The 18,385-nt window shown below is 35.5% G+C and overlaps 1 protein-coding gene across 3 annotated transcripts in view; it reads right to left on the bottom strand.

Moving 5' to 3' along the window:
• The window catches only part of EML5 (EMAP like 5), a 164,124-nt gene that overhangs the window by 38,529 nt on the left and 107,210 nt on the right, over positions 1 to 18,385 (bottom strand). Inside the window, exons 22-29 of one of the 3 annotated variants that reach the window (XM_060097957.1) lie at positions 10,679 to 10,831; positions 9,820 to 9,951; positions 8,683 to 8,771; positions 7,715 to 7,891; positions 5,547 to 5,748; positions 4,713 to 4,839; positions 1,946 to 1,960; positions 230 to 238 (exon numbers count right to left, since the gene is read on the bottom strand). In XM_060097957.1, the coding sequence (XP_059953940.1) occupies positions 230 to 238; positions 1,946 to 1,960; positions 4,713 to 4,839; positions 5,547 to 5,748; positions 7,715 to 7,891; positions 8,683 to 8,771; positions 9,820 to 9,951; positions 10,679 to 10,831 (904 nt within the window). The remainder of the gene's footprint in view (positions 1 to 229; positions 239 to 1,945; positions 1,961 to 4,712; positions 4,840 to 5,546; positions 5,749 to 7,714; positions 7,892 to 8,682; positions 8,772 to 9,819; positions 9,952 to 10,678; positions 10,832 to 18,385) is intronic. The other 2 variants (XM_060097956.1, XM_060097955.1) reach the window with 2 other exon arrangements.

The following is an 18,385-nucleotide window of genomic DNA, read 5'->3' as shown; positions in this document are numbered from 1 at the left end:
TTATACAAGTTGAATGAATAAAGTTTTAGTAAAGCAGTTACTTATATAGTATGAATTCAATAATTAAGATGTAGTCATTTCAGGGATACTGATTTCAAAGGAGAAAAACATGGAAAACTGTGAATCTAGGTAAAGAACACCAAGTAACATAGCTTATTAATGGTAAATATGAAAGATAACAAAGATACAAAATTGGGTCGCATAGAGCATAGTAAAGAGAGAGGATTACCTGGAACCTCTTTCCAGCAGCAGATAAAAAAGGGAAAAGATTACAACACAGATTTGCATTTAGAACAGTAGTACAATATTTCCTGTAATAAAATATGTTTACAAGTTTAATGCAGATAAACTATATTGTATATAGTAAAGGGTTATTGTTTTTATTTATTGCTATATATAAGAAAAGGCTTAGGCTTAGGGCTACTCCATTCATGGCAGGGAAATCAGAAGAAAGAAGATGAAAAAGAAAAGAATTCAACATGTTCTATGTTGTGAACATTAAAGCTTGCCATTCTTATTTTTCCACAGTGCAATCTGAATTTCAAACACAATGTTTAAGCTTACTTAATGTCTATTAACTTAAACGGCTGGTAGCACTGGCCCTGCTATTAAGGACTGCCTAAGGAACCTAACTAAGTTCCCCCTCCTCTGACCCAAGAGGGATTCCCAGTCAGCCAGTCTAACCAAGGAGGCAGAGTGAGTCTCAAGACCATGCTGGATTTGGGACTTTTCTAACAAAGGAAGTAACTTAAAAGAAAAAAAATTCCCCTTAACAACATAATGACTGAACAGAACTGGAAGGGATCACAGAAGTTAATCTTACCCATCCTCCCAGTGAAACCAGGAATCGTCTTTACATATCTAGAACATCCCTTCATAGCACTGAAGACAAGTGGTGATTTACTAAACTCTGCATGAACACTGCTCGTCACAAGGAGGTCACTCCTACAGAAGTCATTCATACCTAAGACAGCAATTATATCTCCACTTTGGTTTTTTTTGAAACTAGTGATTCCTAAAGTGATGAATTATTCTTTGTGTAAAGTGGCCTCCCAACATTCCTTTACCCCCGTTTCCTTCTAGATCACTGTAAGCTGCCAATGTCCCTTTAAAATGCAGAGATCAGTCCTGAATAAGCTACTCTAGATCTGATGTTAGGTCTGAATGTTTTATTTCTTTTAAAATAGTACAAGATTATGAGGGCTTTTTTAGAAGTCACATCACAGTCTGGACTCATATCTTTGCACACATCACCTCCTGCTTAAAACAGATAATGAATTCCTGCTATCTGCCAAATTAATTAAAGAGTGCCTAATATTTGATGTTCTGTACAATCTGATCTCAAATCTACTTTTTCATCCTATCTGCCAGCATTTTCCTACTGGTACCTTTTTTACTTCTGAAACAGACTAGGCTTTTCCATACTGTCCTGTTTCAGAAACTGTCTGAAGATATTTTTATCTCACTAAAGGTAGCTACAAAAGCACCCTAAAGAGTCCCTTCTTGCACATATCATTTTATTAAACATACAAATATCATTACTGCCCCTATGTGAGTGTCTAGAAATTAATGAATACATTAAACGAGCATTAAATGAAGCTAACAGGTTTGTTGTCAACTGGAAAAGTTTTCACTGATAAATATGTGTGACTGTTTTTATGAGTCTGAAATTTAAGGAAAAACTAAAACTATTAGAGTATAGGAGTTTGTGAAAAGTCATTTGTAAAAACACTGATTATAATGAAGACCCTCATAACAACACCCACATATTGTGTCTATAAATGCAACTCTTCTGTAGGATTTGTCCTATTTCACTTTCTGGTTCTTTCTTAACAAATGTAGTTCAATGTTTTATAGGGAAAAAAAAAAAACCTTAAAATACCACAAAGACCAAAATAGAAGAATAAATTTTTGAGAAAAGTATTTTCTTTCATAAAATACTTACCTTACTACTCCCTGCCTTCAAAAGGAGCAAGAGGAAAAAAGTAAGGAGATATACATGAAAACTGATGATGAATAAAATGTAGCAGTTTACTAAACAGAATAAAGATAATATGTCAACAATTCTAATGAAATACAAAAAGGCCTAAATTTTATATCATATTGTTTTGAATATTTTTATTCAAAAATACTGGAAATTTGATTGACAAGTAACTACTTAAAATACATAAGATTAGCTATAAAAATATTTATAGAAAAAGAAAAACATAAAATTATTAATGTCATTTAGGAAAAAGACTCCACAAAAGTGTCAACTAAATAAAGTTGTCAAATTGTCATCAGAAATATTTTCCTTTTAAGTGGATATTTGACAAGCATTTGTTTTAATTGTTTAAAAAGTGCTTTGTTTTGTATATGACAATATACTCTATTTAAAACATGAAAACAATTATGTATACAGACCACTTCATCTCACAAAAATTCAAAGCTGATGAAAAGAAATATCTCTTCATTTTTATCTCTTTTGATTCCTGCATTTTATGAAAATGAAGGCTCCTAACTATGAATCACAATAATGACTTCTTCTGTGTTGGCATTTTCAGAAGAATTTAGTAGAGGTGAATTGTAAAATAATTTGAGGACAAAATGCAAAATAAATAAAAAATAATTTTGAGAAAGTTAGCTATAAAAATGCAAGCTAACAGCAAAGATTACAATTATGACAGTGTTCTTTATGAGCAGTAAAATGTTTCCATCTATCAGAACTCGGGTCTCTTCAGCAATGAAGGAGGAAATTTAAGTGTTTTACCGTGAGAGATGGCCTACAGGTTAAAATTAGGTCACATTTTCTGACATATCAAATTTATCTGATAAGTGATAATATTTTCTTCAAAAAATCAATAAAATAAATGAAAAAGATTAATGGGAATGTCTAGAGTTTCTTCTTCCCTATATTACATTTTTCATTACCTGTGAGGTATAATTTCTTTTAGGTAATATTAAGTACTATACTGCAAATATTCTAATTATGAACATCTATATTTGCATACTGATATGTACTCTTCTGATTAATAAATATATAGGTAGTGTTCATTACTTTGTGGATATTTAATTTCAGTACCAAAAAGAAAAATTGTTAGAGAGTTCCCTGGTGGTCCAGTGGTTAGGACTTGCCGCTTTCACTGCCGTGGCCCTGGGTTCAATCCCAAGCCGTGCGGCGCGGCCTGAAATGAAATGAAATTCAAAAAAGGGGAAGTGTGTCAGTATTAACCAGGTATCTCCTTAGGTTACCTTGTATTTTATTCCAAGGAAGGGGCGGGTGAAGACTTACTACTTAAATTCTTATATACATTATTTCATTTCATGAAATACTCCATAAATCGGGGATTATGATGCTTATTTTACCTTTGTGGAAACTGAGGCTCAGAGAGAATGGTTTCTCAAGGTCACACAATTGGCAAATGATAAAAATGAATATTTTAACCCATTTATCTGATTCCAAAAACCATGTCCTTTGCACTATATGACGTAGCCTTCTACCAAGTCATTTCAACCTTCCTCAGCTTTTAAAAAACATACCTCTAGTTTAATAACTTGCCTCTTTATAAGTGATGACTAAACGGATAATCACTGTCTACCCTCTTTCTGTAAGGTGACCCCCCCATTTCTATTATCTGAGGTATACCACCATCAGCAAATGGGGCACCTGGAAGAGGAGCTGTGGAGGCATCATGACCTCAACATTCTACCTAGAATTTCAGTTCAACAGCATCTCTAGTTCTCCCCTTCTCCATCAATAACATGAATCTCACCTTTCCAACTTCATTCTTTTCCCTGGATATAGATGTAAACTCAAATTCCTCTGCCAATGCTTTCTTTTAATATCATTTCTATCTAGCTGAGCTCCAATGGTCTTTAGCACTATCCTCACTAACTATACATTCACTTGAATTTTCCACAAATTCTGTTCACTGTGAATGAATTCCCTTTCATTTTTAGCTTTTCCCTCAAATACTAACTTTTTATAATAACGTTTTCCTCATCACAGCTTTCTACAGAAGAGGTCACTGCTGTTCCTACCTCCCACTGCTTCTTTGTTCTTCAATGTAGTTTCTGAATAATTTTTCCTTTATCATTTCTTAAAACCTCTTCATTTCTGAAATCCATGCCATTCACTGATCCATATGCCTCTTTATTGCTTTCTATCTTTTCTAATGATTTTAAAAGCATCAGGCTCACAGTTTCTCTCTTTCCTCATAAAACTGCAGTGCACATAGCCTTATTTTTGATTTGCTGATTCTAGACAAAGATCAATAATTCCCATTAGAAACAAGCTATACTTCAACTTGCCTTTTTGGAAAAATTTTAAATAATGACTTTCTATCCTTGATCAAAGGCACATGGATAAAAAGGCCTTTTAAAAATTTAATCATCTCTCTGCTCATGTGCTTCCTAAAACATAATAAGTATTGGATTCAATTTATATTACTTCTTGAAACCCTATCACATATATTTATAAAAGTTAGCAAATAAGATTCCTTTAATCATATAGACTTTATATGTAGCATCATTCCCTAAGCTACTTGCAAAAGACAGTGTCATTACCAAAAAGTATTTAAGGACAAACATGCTTTCTAAGAGGTGCTGGGGACTGTAAAATGCAAGAGTACCACTGTTACTGAGTTTTTGCAAAAATTCATTCAGTTAAACAATCAATTCAAGTTTTAATACCAATATCTTTTTCTTCATCTAGTTTTAAACTTGACTGTTACCTCTCATCAATTGAGGGTTCTTTTTGTTGCAAATGAGGCTTGATTCCAAACACTGGGCGAATATTTGTTGATAAGGCTCTGATGGTATAACTGATTTCATTCTCCCTTGTGACATCACTGTCATAGCCTAACATCAAAACATAAGAATTATTCTCTATGTTATAACTGAGGAGCTCACTTATGATCTTAAAAATTGGATACAAGGATGTTCAACAATATGAAATAAGTTTAATACACTGTGTTATAATCAAATTATGCAATAACACACAGCCAGTAAAATGTAGAAGAATATTTAATGATAAAGTTCTCAAAGTATTTGCTAAGTGATAATAGCAAGCTACAAAAAATAAACTCAATATGATGTCATTTTTGTTAAAAAAAATATAACGTATATAAATACACATACCCCTATGGGTATACCCCAAATGTTAAACAGAGGTTATCTCCAAGTGGTCAAATTATGGATGCTGTGTTTGTTTTTTATTGCAAAACATACTTTCTAATTTTTCTGTAATGAGCTGGTATTACTGGTATATTAGGAAAAAAACAAAATTATTTTAAAATATGAGGCTCAATGCTATAAATTTATTTTAACAGTACTCATTTAAAGTATGATTATCATTCATTGGTAAATGAAGAATATCTAAGTTATTAGTATATGACAGCCTGTTGTTTTTGATTCACAAAACCAATTCTGTTGTTAAACAGACCGAAAGGACTAAAACCACTATTATTCAAGCATTATTATTACTTATTTAACTTCCACAGTTTAAATCAGTTGTGCTAAATTTTTTCTATGTTTTTGTTAAACTAAAATATTTTAAAATAACATACCCCCATCTTCTTCAGAATCTATATCAGATTCTTCACTATCACAAGGCCTTTTTTCTCGATATCCCTCCAGTTCATTTGTCCAAACCATTAAGGACATATCTGTACCTCCTAAGGTAACCAACATGCTGTCATCAAAAGTCCAGCGCACATTTGTGACATGTGTACTATGGGCCACATACCTCTTAAACTTTCCAAATTTTCCCTAAAGGTAAAAAAAAAATTCAAAAAATCTTTCTGAGAAATTTTATTACTTGAAAACATTGTTATAATTTTGCATTTCTTTCTTAATCTGTGATTGGAAATTAATCATTACAAAGGCACCTTGTAAAAAAAAAGAGAAAATATTGAAACTCACTAAAATAAAAAATAACAATTCCCAAACCTGATGAGGACAGGATAAAACTAGTAGTTTTGCACATTACTAGTACTATGGGCATAACTTTTTTGGAAATCAACTTGGCATTCTACATTGAAAGCATGAAAATGCTGACCTTTGTCTCACCAATCCCTCTTTAAGAGATCTATGCTAAGACATTTTCTGTGTAAAAAATAGCTGCCACAGTATTTACTTATAGCAGTGAAACATTTTATATACCTTAAATATTCAATAGAGCAATAGTTAATTATGGTGGATTTCTTTGGAATAGTACATATCTGTTAAAACAATGGCTATGCAGACATATTGTTGGAAATAGACAAAATAACTGGGAAAATCAGTACATAAATGCCTATGTACATACAGCACAGGCATATTAACAAAAAGTAATGAGCAAACATTTCTGTATATACCCAAGTAAATATCTTTCATCGTAGTTCTTTAGTGTTTTTGTTTATAAGCAGATGTTAAACATAGGAATGTATTTTTCTTGTAAATATAAAGAAAAATCCAAGTTATAGATACTGGCAACTTTTAAATCTAAACACTAGCATTACCAAATTTCCTAAGTAAATTTCAGATCAACATATCATAAGCAGGTTTTAGATGGACATCTTTTCAAGGGCGTTAAAATAAGAAATGTCTTAAATATACAAAACACAGTAATAGCTAAATCAGTGAATTCTTTGGAAATGAAGACTCTTAATAAAAATTAGCTGAAATAGAAGGGGAATCTGTAATCAAAACACTGTAATAGGGTAGCTTCCCTAAGATTTTGTGGTTCTTGCTACAGTAAGGTGAAGAAGCAATCTGCAGACCAATATCCTAGAACATATTTTTAAGGTTCCTATACCATCTAGAATATTGAGAATGACGTTTTTGACTAATAAATGTTCTATTGGAACACATTCTTATACAGATACTTAAGTGTATCTAAAACAAGGATTTGTGAAATATTTTCTTGGGTGCCTGAGTTCTCTACGGGAATTTTTAAACTTGTGTTTTCATTTCGATGCTGATCTAAAAATATTCATATGAGCAGTTAATTAAGACCTCCATGCACTGCATATCATGATTTCAGTGCCATATTTCAAATTTATATTTATGTTCATATTGGTGCTAGATTACAACATATATCTGAATTTGTGACAATTAAGAAATAAATGCATCTATACTTGATATATGAATTTTATTTTTGTGCTAAGTGAAAGCCTAATGTTTCCCAGTGGTTTGAATAAAGGAAAGCAATAAAAAATTTAGTCAGCACACAGTAGCATGGGCATGCACATTCCAAAGAATCTCTACAGTTTGGTTTTAGGAAAATAACATCATTCATCACATTAAACCAAAGTTATTTTGACTTTATAGGTAGTGTCATTTATAGTATTTTGTATTTAATTTGTTAGAACATTTTAAATGTTAAGGTTGTAAATATCAAAAGTTTATATTTCCTGTTAATAGTATATATTTAATCAAAAGAATACTAAAATTATTTAATATTAGGGCTAAAAGAATGTTTCTTCTAAAAGGGCTATGGACACTGCTCAATACTGAGAAACTGTACAATATAATATATAACTTAAGGCACAGGATCATAATTATAATACTACTTCTAGATAAAAGCTATAAATATGATGTCAAGAATAGGAAATGTAATTCTGAACCTTTCATATTACAACATTACATATTTCATGTGTAATATTCATATTACAAAAAGAAATGCTATGAAAGCGCATTACCTTAACCATTTTTATAATTATGATCATTAGGAGAATTAAAGAAAAACACATACTTTAGCAGGATATCTAAATAACTTCACAAATCCCAAATCATCCCCAGTAGCTAGGACTGTTTTGTCACTGGTGAGGCAAGAGGCAGTTACATCTGTGACTTCTCCAATTACTGGCCAAATTCCCTCACAACATAAACCAAGCACACTTGTCCATGATGCCCAACCAATTTTTTCTACCTAAAAAAGAAAAAAAAAATGCTCTAAGGTTATAACATCTAACCCTAAAAAATTAACAACAAAAAATCTGAATATTTTTCTTTGTAATTATATATGTCACAAATAAAATTAAAATTTTAATAAAAACAGTTTAATTATTAGCTGTCTTGGTTTTGTAGCTTCCCAAGTCCACTAGTTCCTACAGAAAAATTTTAACATAACATTATTCAAGATGTATTTATTATATATCCACTGTGTGTTCTAGATGCAGAACGTACAGTGATAATATATAAGACTTTTTCTGCTTTTAGAATAATCAAGAAATTTATTCTTACACTTCATGTCTAAACTTCTACTAATAGGTTACAAGCATATTTTCCAATTAATCATTACTGGAAATTAAGAATTTTACTTACAGTCCCTCTCCTTATTAAGCTACTTTCATGTTATATTTGTTTAGCTTCTCTTCCTTGGCCATGTCAAAAAATTTTACTAATATTGTCAGCCACAAAACCAAACACATTTTTTTCTTTTTTTTCCCCCTTAAACAGGAATTTGCCAATAAGCATCTTAGGCACATGGGTTCCAAAAGATGTGATAGACATGCAGTACTCCAATCTTAGATGGCATGTCTTTTACATGCTATTGCATACTTCTTATCCTTTGAGGAAAGTAATTAGAGAAGAGCTAGACATACAAGCAAGCAATTTATTCCTTTTCTTAATATAGAATCTCTTCCTTTACCCAGATAGGCATCAGCTTTCTAACCACTTTTAGTCATATCAACATTACAAGCACTACTATCTTCCTACCTCTCCACTGGGGATGGTTTGTTTTTTCCCTCTGGGAGCTTCAAAGAATAACTGTTCTTTAGCACCAGTGTTGACCTGTAAAAGCTTTCCTTAAAAAAAAATTTAAAAATACACACATATATAGAATATAAATACATATACAGTTAGTATGATGTTTAACTTTTATGGGAAAAATTAAACTTAAACATAAAAACCATTTTCCTCTGCAGTCAACCATATATATAATAACGTAATTAAATTCATAAATGGCTTAATTTGTGTGTGTGTATATGTGATCTATTTCTGTTGTTATGCATCCCAATCAATATGGGTTATGTAATTGGTAGTGCCTTTGCATATTCCTACTCGTAAAAATCCAAGAAATAAAATTTGAAACCTTTTTTTAAAGAGTATTTTGTTAAACTGCATTTGGAAAAACTTTAATTTACAATACTAGATTTATATACGTGACTATCTGAAACAAAAATTCCGAAAATGGAGCATTTAAAATATTTAGCATTTATCTAAATTATTAAACATTGCCACATGCCACGCATTCTGCTAAAAAAGATACTCATTAAATTCTGTATGTTATACAACTATGACAATTTTAGGGAATGTATTTTATTGAATGCTGCGGAAATTACATTAAAACTGGGAGTTCCCTGGTGGTCTAGTGGTTAGGATTCCAGGTTTTCACTGTTGTGGCCTGGGTTCAATCCCTGGTTGGGGAATTGAGATCCCGCAAGTCGTGGGACGAGGCCAAAAAAAAGCGGGGGCAAATATTGTTGTTAAAAGAAAAAGCCTCATTAACATAACTATTTTCCAAAATTTCAGTTACTATTTATATCAAGCTTATCTGACAAAACCAGGACAAATGACTAAAAAAAGTTTGTATAATATTTAAATTACTTTACAAATTAAAGAATTTATCACTTACTGTACTATCATCTGAATTACATTAGAAGAAGTATTGAAAAGTCTAAACTCACAGCATTCATCTTTAGGTGTGAAATAAAGTAGTGGAAATCATTTTGAGAATAACATTTGTTTTTCACAATGCTTCTGAACTCATCTGTTGAATTACTTGTTTCTCTAAAATAGCTATACTAGGTCAAATGAAACTTTTATCAAATAGTAAGTTATTTAGAGTCTTACCTCTCACATCCCAATCAATATGGGTTATGTAACTGGTAGCGCCTTTGCATGTTCCTACTCGTTTACTACTCATTACGTTGTATATATCTATAAAGCTATCATGTGATGCTACAGCAAGATACTTCCCAGAACCTGTAATAGAAACACATTTGCTTGAAATTTTCTACCCTTAGAAATATTTTTTACACTCTATAACTAGAGTCAATTTTCTTAATTTTCTTTTGGAGGAACTCTTAGGTGTTTCCTAAGTTATAACAAGACATATGAGTCAAACGACAAATGGTAACATTTTCATGTATATTATAATTAACACAATGAAATAAAATTTTAATGTAGTGAGGTAGTTCAGTGGAAAGAAAATATCAAAAATTATACACAAAGTAATTTTCATATTCTTTGCATGTAACCAGAAAAAAAAAGAAAATCTCTAAATTTAGAAAAAATATAAGTAAGCCAACATAAGTAAATTTTGCCTTAACATTAGTAATCCTGTATTATAGTAGGTTTTGTCATTGGCAATGAATATATGGAAATTGAAGAAGCAAAATTAATGTAATTTCAAAAGAATTAAGAATATAATGAAAACAGTTATCCAATCCGTCTTATATTATAAATGAGGAAAATGAAGCTCAAAGAAATGCCTTGGCCCAAGTCACACAGAAAATTTAGGGACAGAATTGGCAGTAAGCCAGATATTTTGCCACTGATCTAATATAGGGCTTTTACCTCTCACTATACTGCCTCTTCTAGTAAAAAACTAAAATTCTGAGATAAAATAACAGTTAATAAAAATCACACATTGATACATTCATTGCCATACTCAAGTTAATAATCAAGTATGATTTCAATGAAATCTTACCTGGTGAAAATCGAATATCTGAAATAATGTCTTTTCTGTGGTGAAAAGATACAAGATCCTCCAGAGTATCTGCATTTGCCATTAAGAAACTTCCATCATTGAGACCTACAGCTAAAGCTTTACCATCAGGAGAAAAACAGCAACATCTCCCACCTAAAAGAGAAAGAGAGCATGTATCAGGTAATTTTCTTTTATTAAAAAAAAGTATATGCTTAAGGAAACTTTAATTTCAAAGAGGATTCCTATATTTATTATGGCTTCTAATCAATATTAGAAAGAAATAAAGATGCAGATAATAAAGTTTTCTATTGAGATCAATGGTATGGCATTCCAAGCATTAGTTAATACAAACCATTTCCTTTTCTGAATGTAACAAAAGTTGAGTACTGATATTTACCTTAAAAGGAATTAAGCTGATGAAAAGAATGAGAGATGACTAACATAAAAAGTCAGTGATATATGTGGAAATGTTGTTGTTATTCAGGAGTTTGCTACCTTAGTAGTTTCTATCCAACAAAACAGAAATTTAAGAAATAAGGTCATCTTTATAAAAATGCTTTCAAATTTTTAAAAAAATCTGACAATAGGCAATTATCAGTTTAAGCTCGGAAGATCTATACATGTTTCAAAACTATACATGAAGAAATAGTGATGTTAATATTATTAATTAAAAAAAAATAAGGGTGAATGCTGTATTGGCAAACACAAAAAATGGGCTTAACTTGACAGCAAGGGATGTAGCAGGCATATTCAAAGCCCTAAGGCTTTTGGAGTCTTGCATAAAGTTTGGAGTGGGAGGGATAGGGTACACCTGTTATAGAATGGAAAGTTATAGAATGCATTGAGAATAAGCAGTCATGTAATTATCAAGCATACATTAGAAATCTAGGATGTGATTTCTGACACTTAAGAGTCAAGAGATGATGGTGACCTGAAGCAGGGTAGCAGCAGTGGAGGTAGTGAGAAATGGTAGCATTTGTATATATTTTGAAGAAAGAGATGGCAGGACCTTGACCAACTGGGAGTAAAGTAGGAAAAAGAGAAACACAGAGGCTATTTTTTCGTTTGATTGATGATGTCATTTGCTTAGATGGGAAAAACTAGGGGAGGTACAAGTGTTTGGTTTCGTACCTGTTATGAATGCCTGTGAGAAATTCAAAGGAAGACATCAAGGAGCCAGTTTGATACATTACTACTTCTCTGGAGTTCAAGGGAAAAGATATATACAGGCTAGAGATACACATAAGGGAGGTAGTGGCACACAGATAGAAGTCATAGCCATGGAACTGGAGAAGGCCTGATATTAGGTTATTGCCTCTCAGCTCCAAATCCACCCTCCTTTTTCCTGCTACATGATTACTGGAGCAGGACCCTATGGACGTTTTTCCATTGCCAGTTGACTTGGTTTTGGCCAGTAGAGGGGGCTGGAGGGTTCCTGCAAGGCCAAAGAAGAAGGAAGGGACTTTTCTTCCTTCTGTTGTGCTGTAACCAGTGGATCAATTAGGGGACAGGAACTGGGGGAATAGGGGGGTTTCTCTGCCATCATAGCAGATCTCCTAGATCAGCCCTCTGGCAAGTTTCTTTTCCACTGGCAGGTTGTATGTTCCTGAGGCACCTACACCCTCTCCAAAGAGATCTGAATCTCAGCCTGGGGGAAGAGCGGAGGGTCCACCCTGTAAGTTCATTCCTTGATCACTGTCCACTAGCCCTATGGGTGGTAGCTGCTTTCTGCATCTGCTACTTCTATACCCCTTAGAATCCTCTTTCACACCTTTTAGTAGTTAAATCACCTTTCATTAGCTAACACTCCACATTAAATTTTCCCTGTTCAAATGACTGGGGTGGTTTCTGTCTCTGATTGATACAGAACTGGTACTGAAGTGGTCATAGGAGACAGACCATTAAAGATGGGATTCGCAGAACTGGTTTAGTCATGCCTTTCTTTGGGCTTGAGCATAGTGCTGAGCCCTTGCCAAGGGGAAATGGATGCTAGCGATCCAAGGTATGCACTGGCCTAACAATTAACTAAGCTATCTACTGTGGTTGATTGTGAAGTATCCACTGAAGTTGAGTGCCCTGGGAGTCCAAGAGGCTGCTGCCCTTGACCATTACAACAATAATGGTGACCACAAGTTCTGTGTTTGTACAAAAGATTACACTGAATACACAGAGCATTTACAGAAAGAAGTAACAAGCACAGGTTCTTTAAACTCTCAGCACGAGTCACGGTCTGACTAGAGAACTTCCAATGACAAACCTAAAAGAATTTCTGACAGGGCTGATATTGCTGAAAATTTACAATGTCAACTGAATTCACACACTCACCAAGTTTTCTTGTGTGAAAGTTAGGCTGCTGATTGGGAAGAGAACCCTTAACCGTGGAGTGGGAGCATCTGGCTGGACTCAGACAAAACTAAGAATCTTGAACTTCTGAGTTATTTGGAGTTTCACTGGCCAATGCAAATAGCTTCCTCTCCAGTGTCTGAGAAGACTCACCTTCTGAAACAGATGCCTTGCAAGGATGCTTAACCTTCTGAAGAACCATCACAATCATTCCTTTGCTGTCACTAGACCCCTAACTTGGATCAAATCTCAGCATGCCCTAAGGCAGAGGTTGGCAAACTTCTTAAAGAACCAGAGAGTAAATATTTTCAGCTTTGCAGACTACTCAACTCTGCTACTATAGTGCAAATAGCAGACCTAGACAACACATGAAAGAATGAGCATGGCTGTGTCTGATAAAACCTGATTTATAAAATCAGGAGGTGGGCTGGAGTTGATGTATGGGCTGATATACAGGAAGAAATCCAAAACCCTAGGGAGGTAAGAATGTTGGAGTCGATTTTTTACATGCAAACTGCATACCCTCCCATCAATTACATCCCTTGAAAAAGTCTAGAAAATAGTCCCTTCATGAAAGCATTGAGAAATACATTAATTAAGGGCAGCACCTGCATGACTGAAAAGCTCTGTGACTGTCCTCCCATAAAGGTCAGGAATGGGAAATGTCACCATTAATATGGGCTCCCTGATTCAAAAGATAATCCTGGAGAAACAGGTCAAGCAGCAGCACTTAACCAACAAAAACAAGGTAGATTCTTTTATCAAAAAGGGCAGCAGGGGGCCTCCCTGGTGGCGCAGTGGTTGGGAGTCCGCCTGCCGATGCAGGGGATACAGGTTCGTGCCCCGGTCTGGGAGGATCCCATATGCCGCGGAGCGGCTGGGCCCGTGAGCCATGGCCGCTGGGCCTGCGCATCCGGAGCCTGTGCTCCGCAACGGGAGGGGCCGCAGCAGTGAGAGGCCCGCATACCGCAAAAAGAAAAAAAAAAAAAAAAAAAAAGGGCAGCAGGGATGTACTAATAATCAGAATATGTTGGCCTGTGGAGATTTCTGTTGGTGGCTAATTAATCATGGTGTCTCCAGGAACGAAATAAGTAACTTACTAGATTAGTGTTTGATCTATAAGTAGGAAAAACTCCAGACCTGGTGGCTAAAACACCTGACTTAAATCACCACAATGGAGAGTCACAGTTTCTCAACCAGTTTTCAGACCTAAGCCAATTCATATACTCAGAGCCCCCTGATTGAAGGAAGGCCAAGTTCCAATGAGGAAGAACCCTGTAGCACTGTCACAAGTGTATAACATAAATCTTTCTCCAAGGATCTGTGGCCACTTAGTAGAATGACCGTGAACTGAAGGAAAGGAAAGATCCAAACTTTCAGGAATTACTAGACATGGGCTCTGAACTGACACTAGTTCTTAAGAACACTAAAAGCTGCTATTGTACAAGCAGTCAAAGTGGGGCCTTATGGTGATCATGTGATAGATGGAATCTAAGTCCAATTTTGAATCATAGTGGACCCAGGTGGTCTGTGGACCCCACCCAATTCCTGAATTTGAACAGATATACTTGGCAACTTGTAGAATGCTCTACGGCTGGCTCTGTGATCCATGGGATAAGGGTCATTACAACAGGAAGAACTGAGTAAAAACCCCTGGAAGGGCTTCCCTGGTGGCGCACTGGTTGAGAGTCCGCCTGCCGATGCAGGGGACGCGGGTTCGTGCCCCAGTCCAGGAGGATCCCACATGCCGCGAAGCAGCTGGGTCCGTGGGCCGTGGCCACTGTGCCTGCACGTCTGGAGCCTGTGCTCCGCAACGGGAGAGACCACAACGGTGAGAGGCCTGCATACCACAAAAAAAAAAAAAAAAAAAAAAAAAAAAAACCTCTGGAAATTCCTCTCTCTACTAAGACAACCAGAAACAAAACCATAAGCCTGAGAATTGCAAAAATCAGTGACATTACCAAGGACGTGAAATATGCAGGGGTAAGAATACCTATCACATCATCTTTGCTTGTTTGGTCTGTGCTGAAATAAGATGGATTTTAGCTAATAACTCTGGATAATAAATTTAATCAGGTTATGATTCCAATTGAAGCTACTCTTCCAGATCTTTACTAGAATAAATTAACACAGTCCCTAGCATTTCGCTGCAGCTATTGCCCTGGTTAATGCTTTTATCTCCATACCAATTTGTAAAGACCACCAGAAGCAGTTTGCTTTTACCTGGCTTGTATCTGTGGACACCTTCAAATCCTTGCCTCAGGGCTATTTCAACTCTCCTGTTCTTTGCCATAATACAGTCCACAGAGATCCTGATCATCTTTACATTCCATAAAACATCTCAATGGTCCACTACATTGATGACATTATGCTGAATGGATCTGGGGAGCAGGAAGCAACAAGCATAATACTTTAGACGCCTTAGTAAGAGAGAAGTGAATCAAGAGAGTGGCGGATAATTTCCACAAAAATTCAGGAACCCTGCCACCTCAGTGAAGTTTCTGGGGATCCAGTGATCTGGAATATGTCAAGACATTCCCTCCAACTGAAATACAAGTTGCTACACCTCCCATCACCTACCACGAACAAAAGGAGCAGAATGCTTGGTAGGCCTTTTGGGAAGCAACACATACCACATTTGAGTGAGCTGCTCTCTCCATCTATCAAGCCACTCATAAGCTTCCAGTGGGGACCAGAACAAGAGAAGGCAAGCTGATCTTCCACTTTGGTCTTATGATCAAGCAGATTCAATGATACTCCAAAGTGTCTATGATAAATAGGGATGCTGTATGGAACCTCTGGAAAGCTACCAAAGAAGCATACTTTGGACTGGGAGAAATTCCATGTCCTCCTTTACAGATAACTATTTTCCTTTTGAGAAGTAGTTTCTGGATTGCTACTAGGTCTTATTAGACAGTAAGTAAATGCCTAACTATGGGATATCAGGTGACTGTATGTCCTGAGCTTCCTTTCATGAACTGAAAGTTACATGACCAACCTAGCCACTGACTGGGTGTACACAACAGCAATCTATCATCAACTGGACACAGAATAGAAAAGACCAGGCTTAGAGAGATCTGGAAGTTACAAGTAATTTATATCAACAACAGGTGGCTCAGAATCCTTCAGCAATAAATCCTATAGTGCAAGGCCTCTTCCCTCTCTCAGTCTACACCTATGGCCTCACAGGTGTTCATTATGATCAGCTGACTGAGAAAGAAAAAATCTGAGCCAGACTTACAGATGTTCCTACACAATATGTTGGTACCTGCCTGAAAGCATCATAGCCCCACTCAGGGGTGACCCTGAAGGACAGCAGTAAAAGTAAAACTTCCCAGTGGGCAGCCTCTCAAGCAGTACATCTGGTTTACCACTTTTGTAGTGAGAGACAACTAGATAGACAGATTTACGCTGATTCATTAGCCACTGTTAACTACTTGAATGAACAGTTAGGGATGGAAGAAACAGGATTGGAAGATCAGAGACAAGGAAATCTAGAAAATAGATTTGTGCATAAAACTCTCAGAAAGGGCATAGGCTGTGAAGATTTTTGTGGCCTAGGGAAAGCCCAATAAGGGCATCCACTGCAGAGGAGGCTCTCAATAATCAGATGGACAAAATAATATGCTCTATGGACATCAGGCAGTCTCTTTTCCTAGCCAGCTAGCACTTGCTTAGTGAGCCAAAGGTGGCAAGGACAGAGTCTATGCTTGGGTTAAAAAAACATGGACTTTTCTTTACAGAGGCTGATCTTGCTACCACTACTGCTGAGTGTTCAACCTGCTAACAGTAGAGACCAACTGAACCTCTGATATGGCACCATTCCCCAGGGAAACTAGCCAGACACCTGGTGGCATGCTGATTACATTGGACCTCTTCCATTATGGAGAGGACAAAGAGTCATCCTCACCGGAATACACATGAACTTTGGATTCACCTTCCCTATTCACAGTGCTTCTGCTAGCACCACCACCTGTGGACACACAGGATACCTTATCCACCATCATAGAATTCCATGTTTCTGATAAAGGAACTCATTTCAGAGCGAAGGATGTGCAGCATTCAGCTCATACCCATGGAATTAACTAACTTTATCACATACCCTCATCACCCACAGAGGGCTACTAACAGAATGATGGAATGGCTTACTGAAAACTAATTTATAGCACCTTTTGGGAAACAGTATCCTGAAAGACCAGAATTTTGTCTTATAGGATGTGGTATATGCTTCACAGCATAGACCATTATATGGTGCTGTCTACCTCATAGGCAGAATACATGGGTCTGGAAATCAAGAGGTGGAGGTGGGAGTGGTTCTTCTCACTATTATATCCAATCATATCAAGTATTTTTGCTGTAAGCTTCTTTGCCATAGACATTTTGCGCAAACATTTTTGGTACATAACTAATTGACTGTCAGGCAATTTTACTGTAGAAGATAAAATAACTGGTTGACAGTTTGGTTTGACATATACAATAAAAAAAATATGTATGATGATGATTTCTTATTTTGAAACACACTACATTGGAGGAGAAAGAGGCTGACGGCCTAGAAGGCACAGAGTTGAACCCACAATTCCTATGGAACTTTATAATGTCTATCAACAGGTGTGTGACAATCCATGCTCATGGATTAGTAAAATATATACACTACCCTAAGCAATCTAGAGATTCGATGTAATCCCTATCAAAATTCCACTGGCATTTTTCAGATACAGAACTAATAATCTTACAATTTGTATGGCACTACAAAATACCCCGAGTAGACAAAGCAATCTTGAGAAAGAAGAACAAAATTGGAGGCATCACACTCCCTGATTTCAAACTATATTACAAAGCCATGGTAATCAAAACAGCATGATACTGGCATAAAAACAGATGCACAGATCAATGGAACAGAATAGAGAGCCCAGAAATAAACCCACATGCATATGGTCAATTAACTTACAAAAGAAGTCAAGAATGTACAATGGGGAAAGGAGAGCTTCTTCAATAAATTGTGTTGGGAAACTAGAACAGCCACATGCAAAAGAATGAAATTGGACCACTATCTCTTACACCACACACAAAAATTAACTCAATATGGACTGAAGACTTGAATATAAGATATGAAACCACAGAACTCCTAGAGGAAAACTTAGGTGTTAAGCTCCTTGACATAGATCTTGGCAATGATTTTTTGACTGACAGCAAAAGCAAGAAAAACAAAACCAAAAATAAACAAGTGGGACTACATCAAACTATAAAGCTTCTGCACAGGAAAGAAAACCATCAACAAAATGAAAAGGCAACCTACTGAATTGGAAAAATAATTGCAAATTATATATCAGGTAAGGGACTAATATCCAAAATAAATAAAGAACT

Source organism: Mesoplodon densirostris, chromosome 4 (assembly GCF_025265405.1).
Source record: "Mesoplodon densirostris isolate mMesDen1 chromosome 4, mMesDen1 primary haplotype, whole genome shotgun sequence".
NCBI classification, from domain to species: Eukaryota; Metazoa; Chordata; class Mammalia; order Artiodactyla; family Ziphiidae; genus Mesoplodon; species Mesoplodon densirostris.
The sequence above is the reverse complement of the archived record's forward strand: the minus strand, read 5'-3'. Positions and strand labels throughout refer to the sequence as shown.